Source organism: Pongo pygmaeus, chromosome X, assembly GCF_028885625.2.
Source record: "Pongo pygmaeus isolate AG05252 chromosome X, NHGRI_mPonPyg2-v2.0_pri, whole genome shotgun sequence".
NCBI lineage: Eukaryota > Metazoa > Chordata > Mammalia > Primates > Hominidae > Pongo > Pongo pygmaeus.
The window spans coordinates 141,195,551-141,213,217 of NC_072396.2; the positions used below are offsets into that span (position 1 = coordinate 141,195,551).

At 39.5% G+C, this 17,667-nt stretch overlaps 1 protein-coding gene across 6 annotated transcripts in view; it reads right to left on the reverse strand.

The window, feature by feature from the left end:
- Nucleotides 1-17,667, reverse strand: part of ARHGEF6 (Rac/Cdc42 guanine nucleotide exchange factor 6) — a 118,387-nt gene that overhangs the window by 15,024 nt on the left and 85,696 nt on the right. For all 6 annotated transcript variants that reach the window (XM_054471904.1, XM_063660754.1, XM_063660757.1 and 3 more), the window contains 6 exons: nt 9,799-9,937; nt 7,127-7,186; nt 4,994-5,140; nt 2,071-2,157; nt 1,203-1,281; nt 44-189 (listed from right to left, as the gene is read on the reverse strand). In XM_054471904.1, the coding sequence (XP_054327879.1) occupies nt 44-189; nt 1,203-1,281; nt 2,071-2,157; nt 4,994-5,140; nt 7,127-7,186; nt 9,799-9,937 (658 nt within the window). The remainder of the gene's footprint in view (nt 1-43; nt 190-1,202; nt 1,282-2,070; nt 2,158-4,993; nt 5,141-7,126; nt 7,187-9,798; nt 9,938-17,667) is intronic.

Consider the following 17,667-nt stretch of genomic DNA (forward strand, 5'->3'; position numbering starts at 1 on the left):
GAAAGACTCAATAATCTCTGGACAGAACACATGGACTACTTACGGAATGAGCACTACATGATGACGATGAGGTTTTGGATAATGAACTGCAAGAGGCAGGTCCTCTGATCAGTCTGTTCAGCTGTTCCAACCATTCCTGGAAGTCCTGGTTGTTGTTACAATGGACCACAATTCTCTCCACTGTGTTACCTACATCCCCCAGTTATGATCAATTTGAAAACAAAAGGCAAGGAAAAACTTGAGCTTGTCCCATTCATAAATACACTTCATGCAACTAGGACTTGTGTGTGTATTTTCAGGGGTTTTCACACCTATGGGATAACCCTGCTGAAATTTCTATATCAGAAACAGATAACCTGTGATTATAAAGTAAATAAATATTCATGTCTGATTTAGAAAACTGTCCTTGATTTTTACTGCTTACAGAAGCTTAAAAGTAGTGTAAAACTTCACCATAAACAAACTTGCAATCCAAAAATGTAAGCACATAGTCCATCTAGTTAAGTCTAAAGTGGGAATATTGTCCTGGTTCCCCCAGTATCAAAGTTGGAACAAGATCCAACTAAGACTGTTTACAACCTTTTGGCAAACACCAAATCTTAGGCTCCTTCTTGGGAAAGAAGAGGGTAAGGCCATGATCCCCGTCTTAGCCACTGTGCCATATCAGCACCAACAGTGAGGCCACTACATATAAATGACACAGACCTGGCAAAAGGGATCATAAGCTAAAATGTCAGGGAGCATTACTGAAGCCTGGCATTATGCTCAATTTGTGAAGAAAGTTTGATGGCTTTTCAGAACTTTTTAGAAATACAACCAAATCTTACTAACTCATGGGCTGATGATAAAATTGCTGATAAAAGTCCATATCTTTGGCTCCTCTGCCACCAGGGAACAAATGACAGAGGGAAAGAAAATTGCATTTACATCAGTCCATTTCGTTATTCCTTAGCTCTCACAAGTAGCTCTTATGCAACAGAAGATTGAAACTAATGGCAAAGCCATGGCTTTTGAATGAGAGGAGACTTCTCTGTGCTATTGCTGTACCCTAATTATCCCAGGAAATGGAATATACTTTGCCATGCCCACATAAAATTTGCTCGTGGCCTATGTAACAGGAAATAATGGCATTTATTTATTAAATTCCCCTTCATTCCAAAAAGAATTGGAAGCAGTTACATGAAAAAGAGAAAATTACCTACCAGTGATTTCAAATGTGCAGTCATTCCCTTCAATTTCATCTAATCTAGTCACCACCGTTCCTGCTACTGGTATTTTTCCCTATTAGAAAAAGAACATTCTCATTAATTCTGCAGTTATACAGGTCTCTGTTTATTTCACTTAGATTTTCTGACCCTCTCAGCACTGCAAAATTATGACTAGATGTATTTCTCCAGTCTGTCAATAGATAATATGTTTCCCTGCTCTAAATTTTAATCAGACTAAGAAAGCAAGGGGAAAATGTGGATTGTGTTTGGCTAACACACCCTAAACTATAAGATCAGGATTTACAAAGCAGTTTACTTTTCTAACACATTTTCATAAGAATCAGTAAAAAAAAGTGAAGGCTCAGATGTTATGAAAATACTTAATTGCCAGGCCAAGATGGAACAGGCAATAGTAACTTATAATACTCTATATCTTGGGAGCTGACTGAGGGACATTTAATTTCCTAAGGAGTTTAATAACATGCTTCTTAGAAGCCTGAATCATGTGCTGTGACTATAATAAGACAAACATAGGAGCAGGTCCCAGCTTTATGTTTTCTCAGCAATAATGACATGGGCCTGTACAATACTGCTGCTAATTTATCTAGTTTCCATTTATGCATGCAAAACCTAGTGCATAACTAAAGCGGTGGGTATATTCAAGATAAACTCATTATACTAATACAAAGGTCTTTGATCTAAGGAACATCTGCTCTTACAAGCTCTTTAATTACAATGAAGGGTCAGAATATTCTGGTTCTCCTGGCTTGAGCTTTTAATGCCATAGTGGAGATATTGCATCTGGATGGAAACCTGTTTTCATTAGGGGGTCTGCTATGTGTTTTATATGAAATTTACTAACCTGATAGATAAAGCCACTCATCCGAGGACTTGCAGATAACATTATCAGGACATTTGAAAATAACATAAGGTACCGCTCCTCTTTTTCCTGAGAGGGAATGAAAATAATACATGAAGAACAGAATTGGACATTTTATCTGTTGAGAATTTCTGGAATCACTGCCTTATAACATAGACCTTATATAAACAACTGAAACATTAACGGTAATTTTTTTTTAAAAAAGATACCCAACTTGAAAACACAAAACTAGTTGAATTTTACTTTGACATGGACATAAACCGACAGTTTATCTCTCTTCTTCTTATACATAACAATTAAATACAAATAACCATGCTTGCTTTCCATGTATGAAAGCCTGAGAAGTCACCACAGTTTATGCAGCCAGTGAGATGTGCTAGACCTGGGCACAAAATAAGTCTTCAGGTTCACAAAATGAAAATATATTTTACTTTGAAAAAACGGCAAGATGAAGCGGTTTTCAGGTGATAAGAAATTTAGTATGCTCTAACATGTTTGTTAAAGTCGTATTCATAAAATTAGCTTTAGTCATTAAGAACAAGATAATTATTGGATTTATGTAAAATGTAAAAGTAGATACACTTTCTTTTCTTTTCTTGAGACGGAGTTTCACTCTTTTTGCCCAGGTTGGAGTGCAATGGCACGATCTCGGCTCACCACAACCTCCGCCTCCCGGGTTCAAGCGATTCTCCTGCCTCAGCCTCCCAAGTAGCTGGGATTACACGCATGTGTCACCACTCCCGGCTAATTTTGTATTTTTAGTAGAGATGGGGTTTCTCCATGTTGGTCAGGGTGGTCTCAAACTCCCGACTTCAGGTGATCCGCCCGCCTCGGCCTCCCATACACTTTTTTAATGGCACTGAGGAAACCTTGAAACGTGAGGGCTGCTGTGAGGGCCTTCAACAGATATGCAATTAGTATACGCAAAAATTACGTTTGCCTTCCATGACCAGCCATCTTAGCTACAATTATCCTTATGCCTGTCTCCATCTCCTTCCTTCCATTTGAGAAGAGCAACCCTTCCAGGCTAACTATTCTAACAAGTGCTCCACATTCTCTCACATCTTTGTTTCACTTAGTTTTCCTCTATAGACATCTCCTCTTCTTCTCCCAGCATCCTCTTCTGTTTTACTAGCTTTTCCTCTTTTTCTTTAACATATGTACACCTCCTATCCTAACAGACCTTGGCTTGCCCCCATGTGGCTCTTTATGCATAATATCCCATTTCTTGACATTTTATTGCCAAATTACTTGCTGCCTTCATTTTCTCCGCATTGATCCCTCCCTAACTGCACCCCCATTGCTCTTGGAATGTCATCAATAACTGCCTTCTAGCAAAATCCAATGGCTTCCTCTTGGTCCTCACATTCCTTGCCCTCTGAACCTTCAGCAGCAGTCAGCACACTGGCCATTTTCAAATGCTCCTCGTGGAATTTCCATGACACCATGCTCCCCCAGTTCTTCTCTACCTTCCTCTTTGTCTTTTTATTTTTTCTGGCACTGACTCCTCCTGCCTTCACACCTTTGGGTTTATCCCAAAGGTTTGTGAATGGCTAATAGTTAGACTCACTGCAGTAACCTTCCCTGGGGTATTTGCATTTTAAATGAGATTGCTTATTAACCCAAAGTAATGAATCTCTGCCAAAGACGTGTCAGAGAGTGTAGGAAGATGTTTTGGGAGAAGGAAGAAAATTCTGACACCCGATACATCAAACCAGGTGCCATAATCAACCTTTCTCCCTTTCCCTGGCCCCTTCCTAAAAGAAATAATCCATCTTCAGCTCCCCCCACCCCCTGGGCTTCTCTCTGGATATTTACTTCCTAGGAAGGCACATCTGTTAGGGACATCTAAGTCTCTGCCTCTAACTCTGACCTCTCACTCACATTTCCATACTACATTAACAGCTGCCTATGGGACATCTCCACCCAGATATCTACAGGTCTAAAATTATATTCTTCATCTCCTCTAGCCCAGGGGCACCACTTCCTGTTGACTTTCCCTTCTAAAGATGCCTCCAATTTGCCCCTTCTGCTCCATTCCCAGTGTCACCACCGTCTTAGGGGACTCCTTCTCACTTTCCAACCCAGCTGGCCTTTCTGCTTCTCGTCCATTCCCTCCAGTTCATTTGACATATATGGGTCTCAGATTAGTGTGAAACATCCCTTTCGGAGTGTTGTTCTATGACTGTGGACTCTTTCATTATTTCCCATGGCCTGTTGCATCCATCTGAACTACTCTTGCCTGATGTCAAGCTTCTGCATAGTCTAATTCTACCTGACTCAGTCAGTCTTTTACTAGGGCCAAGTTGCTTCTTTTGCTCCCTACAGGCTGGTTTCCTTACTGTGCTGCAGCAAACCAAAGCCACATTTCTGTTCTCTCCCAAGATAACAATGACCTCTGCCTTGTGAAATCCTCCCCTTTTGTTTTTGTGCCCCCTCCTCAAGTCCTGTCTCCATAAGGTCTTCTTGATCTCTCCCTCCTGTGAACTTCTATGGACTCTTGTTGAGATTGCAAAATCGAACATTGACTATTTGGTTTGTTAGCTAGTTGCAACTTGTGTTTTAGTCTGTTTTTAATGAGTTCTTTGAAAACAGGGATCATTGCTTGTTCTTTTCTCCTATCTCCTACAGCACCTAGCAGAATGTTGAACAAAGAACAGGTGCTCAGCTTCTGATTTGAATGTTGTAGCATTCGACTTTGATGCAAGAACAAGGAAGAAAAACTACTTAAGGGGCTCAGGCAGGAGGATTGCTTGAACCCAGGAGGCAGAGGTTGCAGTGAGCCAAGATGGCACCACTGCACTCCAGCCTGGGTGACAGAACAAGACTCCGTCAAAAAACAAAAAAAAAAGGAAGAAAAATATGAAAGATGGAAGAAATGATGTTGAGATTTGAAACACCTTACCTCACATGCTCCATACTGCACCATTACTTGTGACATAAAAATCACATTTCCCAAGTTTTTAATATCTTCTCCTTCCCATGCCTGAATAGGTTCGGACAGTATCTGTAACTCCAGCTGTTTTCTCTTCCTCAGATCTTGACATTGCCCCTACAGAACCAAAGCAGAACATAATTGAATAGGAATTCTTATGAAATAGACTAAAATAAGACCAAAGTAAGATGTGGCTTCTGACTCTTTGGTTCCCACTGAGTCCCTATTCCTCATCGTGAGTCCCATGACCAGGCCTGTTCTTGATAGACAGAAAGATCCACTACCCTAAATCTCTAGGCTTGAGCCCCCAAAAGTTTTGTGAGGAAGGCCTATTTTTCATTTTGCCAAAGCATCAAAACAAAATGCTAAAAAGAGCTAATTTCTCCCTCCCTGTAAAGAATATGGGAAAGCAAGCAGCCAAATCACACTGACCAGAGCCAGGTGAGGACCTGGTAGATTCAGATCTACTGGTTGGTGCCCCTGCTTTAGCTTCTCTTACCTTGTCTATCTTTGCATAAATAGGGCTTTAGTGACAAAATAATTGTATTTCTAACATATGCTCAATTTCCAACAAGGTAACATCTTGAAAATAATAAAAAACAAAAAATTTCTCCTGGAGTTATAGTGAAAGAGAAAATTAAATTCTTTATGCCACAGTGAATCAAACTTATAACGAAACCTAGGCACTGCTGTACTTTGTTTAAGGACCAAGATTGCTGTGAAAAAAATACTAAATTAGTTTTTATTTCTAAAAGGATTGGAAAAAAGAGATACAACTGAATTTCATGATGACATACTGAACCAAGAAAAAATTACAGTTTGCCAACACTATGTGGGGCATGAATACTCTTTCTATTCATCAACACACACACACATATATATACACATACACACGTATATATATATATATCACTGCTTAAGAAACTGTGAGGTTATCTTAGAGTAATTTAAAAGCATGCCTTCCAAATTGAATATAAAAATAAGCACATGGTTAGTTCTGTTACTGTTTCCAAATGAATGTAAGATAATTTTTGGGGGGTATATTTTCTATAAAATCTCTGCTGTCCCTTTCAGCTACATGGAAACTCAAAGAAATAAATTCACTGTACACATATTTTAAGAGCACCTATAGTAGGAATAAATATACTAAACCATCGAGGCAAGTTATATAACATAATCAGAAAGAAATACAGGTTTTTAAAAAGACTCATTTTACATTCCTATTTATACAAGAAAAAATAGAAGAACCATAATTATAATAAATGCTGTGGGTTTCACTGGGCTGTTCTATTAGCTTGCGCCATGTAAAACTGCCAATATTGGACTGTTTTTGGCATATAACAATGGCAATTTTAATCTAATACTTACTCTGGTCTTCAACTTGCTGTTCAACTACAGACACGTCAATTACTGATCTTTCAACAAGGATTAATAATTAAACATTAGTCCAAATCACTTATAATGCTACAGAATTGTGTGAAATGAAGCTAAGTTTAATCAATTGCCCAAAATGAAGTTTTCTTTCCTCCTAAAATGGCACCAAGTGGTTTTATATCAGTGGGTTCAAGAAGATACATTAACCATCATACTGAAGATACAAGATCACCGGTACTGTTGATGGCAACCTATATAAAGCACTTGCATTTTAGTACTTTAGGTTTTTTCCCCCTTTTAGATTTGATGAAGGATTTCTTCTTCATATGCAAAGAAAAAACTCATACCCTTTGGCATAACTAGTTGAATCCAGTATTGATGCAAATCAGTGAATGACGAGTTACACAGACTCGTCATTAGGTGAGCAATGGGGGTAAAGACAAAGAGACAAAAGGAAACCCCCCACCTACACACCAATGCTTAATGTGGCTTAATGTGGCTGAGACTGTAAATGTGATTGCTTTATACCCTCAGCCTGGCAACCTTTCTTAGGTAAGCATGATTTTTGGAGGACAAAATTAAGTGAAACAATCACTGCTATACTGTCATGAAAGTTTATTATTTCCATTCTAAAGACCTTTGTATAGGGAAAGAAATGTTACACACAAATCGCTCTTTCAGGAATAAAGTATACAAAATGAAGAATTGTGATTTTAAAGCATCACCTACCATGAGAGTTTTGAATGCTACGATTGCTTTCAGAATATCCTGATGATCTGGATGAGTATCCTATGAAAGGAATACATTTGAAAACAATGTTAGAGGAGACAGGATCAGCAGTTGCCAAGGGTTAGGGGTAGAAGGAGAGTATGGCCACAAAGATAGCAAGAGAATTTTTGGGGGATGATGGATCTGTTCTGTATTTTAATTGTGGTCATAGTAACATGAATCTATACCTGTGTGAAAACTCATAGAACTGTGCACCAGAAGAAAAACGTTAATTTTACTGTATACTAAAGATTAAAAAATAGAGCAGCATGGGAGCATTTGGAATCTCAGTGACTCTAATTATTAGGTGATTAAGAAATTAAGAGAGTTGGTAATGCATCATATATTTAGTAACAATGTAGTGAAAGGCAAGAGTTCCCATTTCCCTTTTTGCTATTATACTTTGGATAATGACTATTTAATAATAAATATAATAATTAAATAATTATTCGGGGGACATCATTAGGTCATGTTGTTGGTAGATGACAGGAGGTAGGGAATGGTGGAAACAAGAGTCGTGGTTAGAGAAAAATCAATCTATTAGCCGGGCATGGTGGTGCATGCCTATAGTCCCAGCTACTTGGGAGGCTGAGCTGGGAGGATCAGCTGAGCCCAGAGGTCAAGGCTGTGATGAGCTGTGATTGTGCCACTATACTCCAGCCTGGGTAATAGAGTGAGACCCTGTCTCAAAACAAACAAACAACAACAACAAAAACTCAAGAGAAAAATCAATCTAATTCCATTTCCTAAAATGCCTCCATTTTCTTTCAGCAGTGTGAACATGGCAGATGGGAAAAGATTCCAAGTTTCATACCATCTTTTCCTTCTTAAGCAAGGCTCTTACACATGGCCTGCAATCCTGTGGTACTTGCAATTCCGAAAAGTGGACAGATTCAAAAACGGCTTAGAGGAATCCATAATTCCGTAACTGTTTATGAAGGGAAGATAGAGATTCTTATGGGTAGATGTGCACCTAACATTGAGGCATATGGGATATGACCTTTGGAACTCAGCTGGAGTAAGGGAAGACTAAATCTCCTGCCCCACTAGTCTCGGGTGATAAAATACAGAGCTGAACAGATTAGGGGCCTGACCCAAGCCAAGAATGACATTGCTCATAAAAATTAAGGTTGTATTCCTTTACAGTAAAATTTATCCTTATCCAAATCAACTGACAACCAAGAATTTCAGGCTTTATTCTACTGTTAGCAGCCATGCCAAATGCTCTGAAATCTGCACAAAGTGTCTCACCCAGTGGTGAACTAGTACTAAGGGCTTGTATTTTCTGATGATGGGAAATGAGAGGCAGCCAAAGACATGTGACCCACAGCAAATGGAGGCAGGAGGAGAACAGGCTCCACTACAAGAAAGGCTGAGATATAGGATCCAGGCAGCAGGAGCGTCTGGGATTTGTTTCTCCCCAAAATAAGTGCATATTTGTATTTCGACACTGAAAAGTAATAGAAACTGAGGCCACTCGTTTTTGGATTTTTGTGATAAGCAAGGAGGGGCAAACCTCAAACGGTTCAGCAAACTGGTTTAGCTTATGGAAAGGCATCCAGAGGTCAACACCTTCCTGAGCCCTAACTGAAATTTCACACTGACAGGCTTTGCTCACCAGCTCCCCACTGCCTCCAGCTTTCAGGCAGGTCAAATACCCTGAGAATGTGGTTTCGCTCAGAGAACATTCTTTCAATCCTTACAAATGCTGACAAGCCCGGCAGAGTGCGGGTGCACTCTTTTTCTTTAAAGATAATCAAACCCCTTGAAACCTCAAAACCTTTCCCCAGACACAGGAAGAGCAACTAGGGTAAATGCAGCCTCCTCCAGCAGGCCCTCCTCTCCCACCTACACTTAAATCCCCCATGAATAATCACAAAAGAACGGCTCAAGGAGCTAGCTCTGCTGATTGGTTTTTCATAACATGAGGCCTTTGGTTCTTGGTGAAAAAATATTCAATTATCAGGCCTCATTGCAAAATCTTAATATTTAGAAAAGATTATAGCTATGCTACAACAGTTGCAAGTAAACTGTAGGCTTATAAATAAAAATGTGGGGGGACTCTGATGTACATGCATGATGTGTAGAGAGATACCACTAATATTGTATCCATCCATTAGTCTTTAAGGAATACCAGACTCTTCCATTGTTATCCAGCGTCAGAAAGTTGAATGATGGCAGAATTCTAGAGATAAATATTCCTGTCTATAGTGAACTTGTTCTTTGTACATTCTGATGTTGTTTTGTTCTATCTCCCACCATAAAGTTGGTTAATATACCAGAACCAAAGAAGATTTCTTAGTTGGATTTTGACCAAACTACTGAGAGGGCAAAAGAAAACTCAAGTTAGCAAGTAAGCATAGACTTAAGGGAAGCCACAGGACCAAGGCTTGGAAGAGAAGAGCGAAAAAGGAGAATGATCATTAATATCTAGTAGCAAAGAATAAGGATCTCATTTTGCTGCATAAAGAGGAAAACTAGAAGCCTGAGAAGAGGGAAGAACAGATAAAGTAAATTTTGAATCCAAGACTTTGATTCTTCTGCAAGGCCATTTTGGAGGCAAATTGGCTGCGTCCTCCAGAGCACAGGACCATACTTGGCACACGAGCTTGCGAAAGTTCACCTTCCCTTACCTCCATATGCCGTTCTAACTCTTGCAAGAGAGTAACATATTTCTCCAGTCGCATGAATGGTTTGCTGAGGCTTGTTGTTAAAATGAGGATACCTGGGCTCGATGCACCTTGATTTTCCATGAATTGTTCCAACTCATCACTAGCAAAAGAACAAATATAATTTTGTTACTGTTGAATATCTCATGTAAAGAATTATCAACCTAAAATTATTTTACTGCATTTCACACAATATAAAGCCAAATAAAAATGTGTTTTACTAGTCCAAATGCTGTTCAATTTGTTTTGGCTCAACTAAATCAGGCTTTATTAAGCTCCTTCTGTAAAATCAGCACCAGGGCTCCTTTGGTGAGCCAGACACTCATGATCCCTGGTGTCACACATTCAACAATTACTGATTGAGCATCTACTAAGTGACAGGCTCTGTTCTCTGACAGGGCTACAGCAGTGAACAACAACAACAAAAAATCCCTACCCTTAAGGAGCCTACATTCATGGGCGTGAGATATACAGTGTATCAGATGACCCAGAACTTAAAGTATAATTAAAAAAATACATTTTCTTAATCACTTCAAACGTCCTAGTTATTGGCTGGTCAGGTGCCTAAAGATAACAATCCACAAGGTTGTATCACCCACTTGTAATGTTCTAGAATCACTTCCTGCATTTAGATACCAGCATGTTTGTATGACTAACCACAAAGTCACTTAGCCCAATATCTAAAACCAGTGCAGCAGGTTAACTAAACACTTCCATAAGGCAGTAACTTGGTGAAAAAATATATTAATATTTTATGAACTGTGTGTTGTAAATGTCTAATTCTAAGCCAGTGCTTTCTCTGCTGTTTAGCACCGTTCCAAACTGTTTACTTTCCACCAACAGGGATACTGAGTCCTGGGGCTGCAAGATCATTTTGATATATATTTAAGCAAAATATACTTAGAGAAGGAAACCTACTGCCTAAGTGACAGCTTATGTTGAAACTTCTTCTTTATTAGATGGCCCTTTTACCTCTTTGGTTGGCCATGCATATCCAGTCAGTCACAAATCTTCTTGGATCTGTTCGTTCTTTCCCATTCCTGCTGCCACTGCCTTAGTTCAGGATTTCAGCTCATCCCATCCGGCTCACTTCAATAGACCAACTGTTTTCCTGGCTTCCAGGCTTTTTCCAGGTTCTGCAGACTACCATTTTAGCCTCATTGCTTTCCTACCCAAGAAGCTGAGTGCCTACAAGATCAAGTCTTAACTTTTTAGACTCCTACTGGCTCCACCATCTTTCTCACTACTCCCCAGCAGGAAACCCCTACTGCAAAGTGACCTACTTATTCTCCCTAGAACACGTCTTATGCCATGTTTCCCAACTGTGGTGTGCTGCTATAAGGTGTGAAGTGTGTTCAAAAAACTTGCTATCAGTAATAAAGTACTAGGAGGCTGGAAACAGAGTGGATTGCAGGTTATCCTTATTAATTATAGACACCCACCCACACTCTCCCTTCGTGGGCTTTTCTGAGCAGGAGAGAAAAGATGGAGTTTCAGCTAATGCAACAGCAGCCTTGAGTCATGCAGTATGGCATGTATGTTGGGCTGGGAATGGCTGCCTTAATGGAGTCTAGATCACATATGAGAGGTCATATCTAGCAACTGCTGCTAATCCTTTTATAAAACTTTTTAAAAATTATAGAGACGGGGTTTTGCCATGGTGCCCAGGCTGGTCTCGAACTCCTGGGCTCAAGCAATCCTCCCACCTCGGCCTCCCAAAGTGCTGGGACTACAGGCATGAACCACCGCACCCAGCCTGCTGCTTGCTAATCCTTTTATCAGGTTTTGTAGTCTTGTTCCAGAAGTAGACAAAGGGAGGGAAATGTCCTAGACTTAGGGTCATAAAACAGAGTTGGCAACCCTGGATGAGTTGCCTAAGCCTCAACTGACTCATGCTTATAAGAGAGATAAAACCTACTTCCTAATAAAATTGCAAAGATTAAATATTGGGGGTTTTAATGCTACTATTTCATGCTAAGAATTGTACATGCATTCATTCTTGTTTAATGACAACAACATTTCAACATAGGTGTTCTCCCCATTTTACAGATGAGAAAACTGAGAGGAAGGGTGATAGTAAGTGGCTACAGTGGGATTCATACTCAGGTCTGAAGCCAAAGCCTCAGGTCTTTTCAGGGTACCATACTGGCTCTCTGCAGGACAGCATTTTGTAAACTTTAAAGTAGTCAATGGATGCATTATTATTACTATTATCCCAAGACAAATACCTTGCTAAAATCACATCTTTAAAAACTACCAGTACCTGTGGTTTCCAACTTAATGGAAATTCAATTGACGTTTAATTGCCAACCAAGAGCATAAAGTGCATAAAGAGGTTTAAAAATTCATTGCATATAAAATATAATTAGGGAAATAACTCGGGTTTGGAGTGCATTTGAGTAGAAATGTAATTTGGAGAAAATCATTTTCCTAATTTCTTTTCAATTTAGTAAACAAGTTTTATTTTTTCTTTCAGTGACTAAACGACTGCTCGCATCCTCAACATTTTACTCTAATTGATGCAAGAGTTAAAGCAATTAAAAGCAAATGCTAATGTGTACCTTATTATTACCTTCCATGCAGCATTCCAACTTCTAGGCTTGCTAAATATTATAAAACAATTTAAATTTATTTCAATACAACATGAGATCACTATCTTGGATTAAAACACAGGTTCTTCAGAAAAGATAATTTTACTAGGGCAACAAAAGAACAAAATTGTCCTAAAATGCCTTTTATCTATGATAAATAGATCCTAAAAGACACATTTTATTTAGCCAAATAAACATAATACACAAATTAGTATCATTATACACAAATATAATACATAAATATATATTGTTATACCAAAGAACAATCTGTCTTTTAAATGTAGAATTTTATACAGCCCATTTGAAATAGCAGTGGATTAAGACTTGCTTTTCAAGCTTAACATGTTCTGTATATGTGACATGATACAATAGAAGCAGTTCTCAGTGTATAAATGCTGTTTAAAACAACATACATTTATTTCATACAATGCATGGTGGATGGGGCTCTGGGATATTCTGGGTTGGACTGGAAAGCTGAAGAAAACTATGTATACTATAATAACACTACAGAGCTTAGCCATCTCATATAGAAGTGTTTCTGTGGCATCTTTGTATAGGTTTCTAATTTGAATGATCATAACTCTACCTAGCAGAAGGTCAGAGATTCCTCCTCTCCACCTCAATTACTCCCCCACCAGCCCTTCGGGGGAAATCACTGTGGCCCAAAAGGGGTGGTGAGGCAAGAGGAGCTGGCTGCCACAGCCTCTGGCCAGTGGAAAATTTCAAGAGTGCCACTCACACTGGGTAGAGTGGTTCCCTTTCTTCTCTTTTTCATTTATCCAGCCCCAGAGATTAGGTGGTGCGCTTCTTTTGCTTCTTTTTTTGTCCCCACTCCTTTTTTTTTTTTTTTTTTTTTTTTTTGAGACAGTCTGGCTCTGTTGCCAGGGCTGAAGTGCAGTGGTGCGATCTTGGCTCACTGCAACCTCCACCTTCAGGGTTCAAGAGATTCTCTTGCCTCAGCCTCCTGGGTAGCTGGGACTACAGACGCACACCACCACATCCGGCTAATTTTTGTGCTTTTAGTAGAGATAGGGTTTCACTATATTGGCCAGGCTGGTCTGGAACTCCTGACCTCCAGTGATCCACCTGCCTCGGCCACTCAAAGTGCTGAGATTACAGGTGTGAGTCACCGCGCCCGGCCTTGTCCCTACCACTTTTTGTTTGTGATCAGTCTTACTTGCTCCCTTCTCTGGTCATTCAAAGACAGAAAAGAACAGAACCTAGGCTCAGAATTTTTTCTGTGCTCCTTGCCCCCAGAGCAAGTACACAACTTTTTGGGGGGTTTCTCAAAGTCTTCATTGCTGGCAACCATGGTAAACAAAGAGTGGAGAGAACTAACAAGAGCAAAAGCACACCACAGCAGAGACGGAAGTGAGGTCCGGATCTGTCTTAGCACCAACTCCTCTTCTCTCTGATCTCTCATTTAACCCTCTCCCTCATGAAAAAGGATGAATGCCACACTGAAGCAAGCACAGGAGAGAAGAGGGTATTTTTGTAAAAGAGAGGTTATTCCCAGGAAGAAACAGGAGCTACCATAGCAAGCTAGCAGGGGAGAGGGAGGGGAAATCCCGAAATACCTCACCCAGGGGACAACGAAAGACTAGAGCGGCCATTCAAATATATGCAAATATGGGGACACATCAAGGGTGGGGTCTGATTACATATCCAAATTCAGGCCATACACGACTGCATTTTTAACGAGACACCTGCATGCAATCATACAATTTTAAGGCTGGATCCCTTCTCAGGGCCAATTGTTATAAGCATTCCTGGAATGGTATTGCCACCTAAAGGCCGAAAGGAAGAAGTTCACCTGAATGTTACAGCTTCAGCAAGGAAAGAACAGAAATCCACCAATGTCCCTATTTCAGCTGAAATCTTCATCTAAAAAATGTTTAATGTGAATTTTCTGTGAATTTCATTTCACTGTGCTTTGCCTTTAATAGGTCAGCATAAATTGCCACTAGATGCATGTAAAGTAGTTGAGATCATATTAAAAGCACATGTGAGAAAAACCGCAAGTATTTTAATTTTCATCCCTTTTACCTGTAAATAAACCAGTAAGATAAAAATTTAGTTCTATGAAGACTCCAGTGAGTCTTCCATCATTTCAAGGGATATTATAAAATTCTCAAAAAACACCATTAACTAAAATTAAACAGGGCATTATACTTCACCAAAAACTTGAGAATCTTTTAAATCAACTGTGTAACAAACTTTAAACCATAATGTTTGAGGGAACCTTTACTTAATTTTAATTATAAAAGTAAATTCCCAACATAGGTAAATGTAGTCAGTAACATTTTAACACATAGAGTTACAATGGAAACTTCTCTAAACACCACAGAAAGTCTGCCACTTGAGGTAAACCATTTCTTTCCAGTATTCATCCAGAATATTGTTTTCATATCAAAAGGAGAACATGTGTTCCTTTTACTGGTGTTAAGGAATTTGCCCTTATATTCACAGGACACTTATGTATTCATCAAAGGAAAAAAGTCTCTGAATCATTTTTTCTTTATTGTAGATATGTAGAAAAGTATGAAAACATTCCTGGAAATGACAAAGACAAATTTAGGACTGTGGTTCACTCTGGTGAGGGAGAGAAGAGCAGGAAATATTCAAGAGGATACACAGAACTTGAATTGCATCTATAATTTGTTTCTTAAGCTGAATAGTGGGTACGTGGGTGTACTTTATATTATCTCTGTTCTTTGTATGCTTGAAATATTTTATACTTTTTTTCCTAAAAAGAAACTAGTAGCTGGTAGGTAGAAGATGTTTAAAGGATACATGGGGCATGGTGACACAGTGCTGGGTGCTTAGTATACATTATTTCATTTAATACTCGCATCAATCCTGCAAGGTAGGTGGTTTGACCCTCATTTTACAAGTGAGGAAATTAAGGCTTAGAAATGAAGTGAATTGCCTGGGGTAAAACAGCCTCTAAGTGGTAGAATTGTAAAGTGAGACATTAAAAAAGTGGCAAAAAGTTTAGGCTCAGATCAGGCAGGGGCAAAGAAGGATGTAAAAGGAAACAGTAAGGATTTCCACTTTTGAGATGGTGGCATGAGATTCATTGGATGCACTACTCAGTTAAAAAAAAAAAAAAAAGCATAACAGGTGAAAACCATTTAGGCCAGGCACAGTGGCTCACACCTGTAATCCCAGCACTTTGGGAGGCTGAGGCAGGAGGATCACTTAAGCCCAGGAGTTTGAGACCAGCAAACTCTGGGCAACATAGTGAAAGCCCTGTCTCTACAATTTTTTTATAATTAGCTGAGTGTTGTGGTGTGTGCCTGTAGTCACAGCTGCTCAGGAGGCTGAGGAGGGAGGATTGCTTGAGCCCAGGAGTTCAAGGCTGCGTTGAGCTATGATTGTATCACTGCACTCCAGCCTGGGTGACAGAGCAAGGCCTTGTCTCTAAAAAGCCAATAATAATAAAAATAAAAATAAATAAAATATCTAGAAGTTGTCCTAATGGTGTAAGATAAATGAAAAAAAGTATTTATTCAGGAAAATCTACTAAAACTCAGTAAGAACAGGGAGAATTTAAAGCATTTGAGCTATGATCAGCTCTCCCTTTTCTCCCTTCTCCCAACTCAGCTTGACAGAAGCTCCATTCCGGGCAACTGTGACCAAGTAGAGAGGCCTCCCTGGCCTCTCAGCTACCAGTCAAAAAATATGATATCTCACCAGGAGGGACAGGTCATCAGCACATCTCTCCCCTTCAACTCTGTGTAAAAGAGGCTAAATTCCTGGTGAGTGTGCCTGAGAGGTCGAAAGCTCACTTCACGCAGCCCCCACACAGGCTGGAGAGTAGGCCCAATCACCCTCGCCCCAGCCCAAGTGTAGGGTACAGAGTTCCATGCTGGAAAAGGCAAGCTGGAAGAGGCAACCAGAGGGTACCCATGCTGCCCAGCTCCCAGAGTAGTGAGATTTTGCTCAGAGGGAGGCGCAGTCCATGGGAAGAGAAGAGTTCTGAAGCTCTCCATGAAGAAATTGGTTTTATTTGGAAAAAAGACATGTGGGGATATTCAAGCTTAAGGGCTCTTGCCAAAAGAAAGGAGATTTTAGTAGTAAGCAAATAAAAGGAGGCAGGTAGCTCCTGTCACTTAAGTGCAAAAAGCTAACCCATAGGCCAGCTAGGTCACCAGAGAGAGAACCAGGGAAACAGACAGCTAGGAAGTGCTAAGAAGGATCAGAAGAAACCTCAAAGTCTGGTCTCAAAAACTGTCTCCACTTGAACTTAATTAGATCAGATGGTGGAGCAATTTATGCCCCCACGAAATTGTCAAAAATATTAGAGCCAATCAGCTGGAAATTAGGAGAGCCTAACACCTGGGTGTGATACCAAATGGGGCTTAAAAGAGAGATCAGGGAGTGAGACAGTCAAAGACAGCTCTGCTAAGACCACTGTCATTCCAGAGTGACTGCATGCCTGACCAAGGCTGTGCCCTCTGAAGAGTGATACCAGAGATTGTACGCTGTGAGCGAAATAGACTTCACTAAAATAGTCAAATCGAGTTACTAAACAAACACATAAGCAAACAACAAAAACATGTCCCAGAGAGTGGGGAATGAAATCAGTATCACAGTTGTGAAATCTAAAATTACCTAAAATGTCTTGTCCTCAACAACAAAAAACAATATGGCACACAAAGAAACAGGAATGTGTAACTTACACAAATAAGAAACAACAGAAATTGTCAGTAAGAGGCAAAATGTCAGACTTAATAAAGTCTTCAAAGTAGCCATTATAAATATGGGCAAAGAACAAAAGGAAACCATGCTTAAAGAAGTAAAGGAAGCTATGATGACAATGTCTTACCACATAGAGAACATCCATAAAGATGTCGAAATTGTAAACAAAAAGAAAGAAGAAGAACCAAATGAACATTCTAGAGTTTAAAAGTAAAATAACTGAAATTTAAAATTTCATTAGAGGGGCTCAACAGCTGATCTGAACTGGCAGAAGAAAGAATCTGTAAACTTAAAATACATCAATAGAGATTATGCAATATAAAAAGGAGAAAAAAGAATAAAGAAAAATGAATAGAGCCTCAGAGAAATATGGAAAATCTTTAAGCAAAAGAACATATACATAATGGAAGTAATAAAAAGAGAGGAGAGAGAGAATGGAGCAGAAAAAATATGCAAAGAAATAATGACTAAAATTCCCAAATTTGAGAAAAACATCAACCCACACATACAAGAAGCTCAATGAATTTCAAGTAGGATA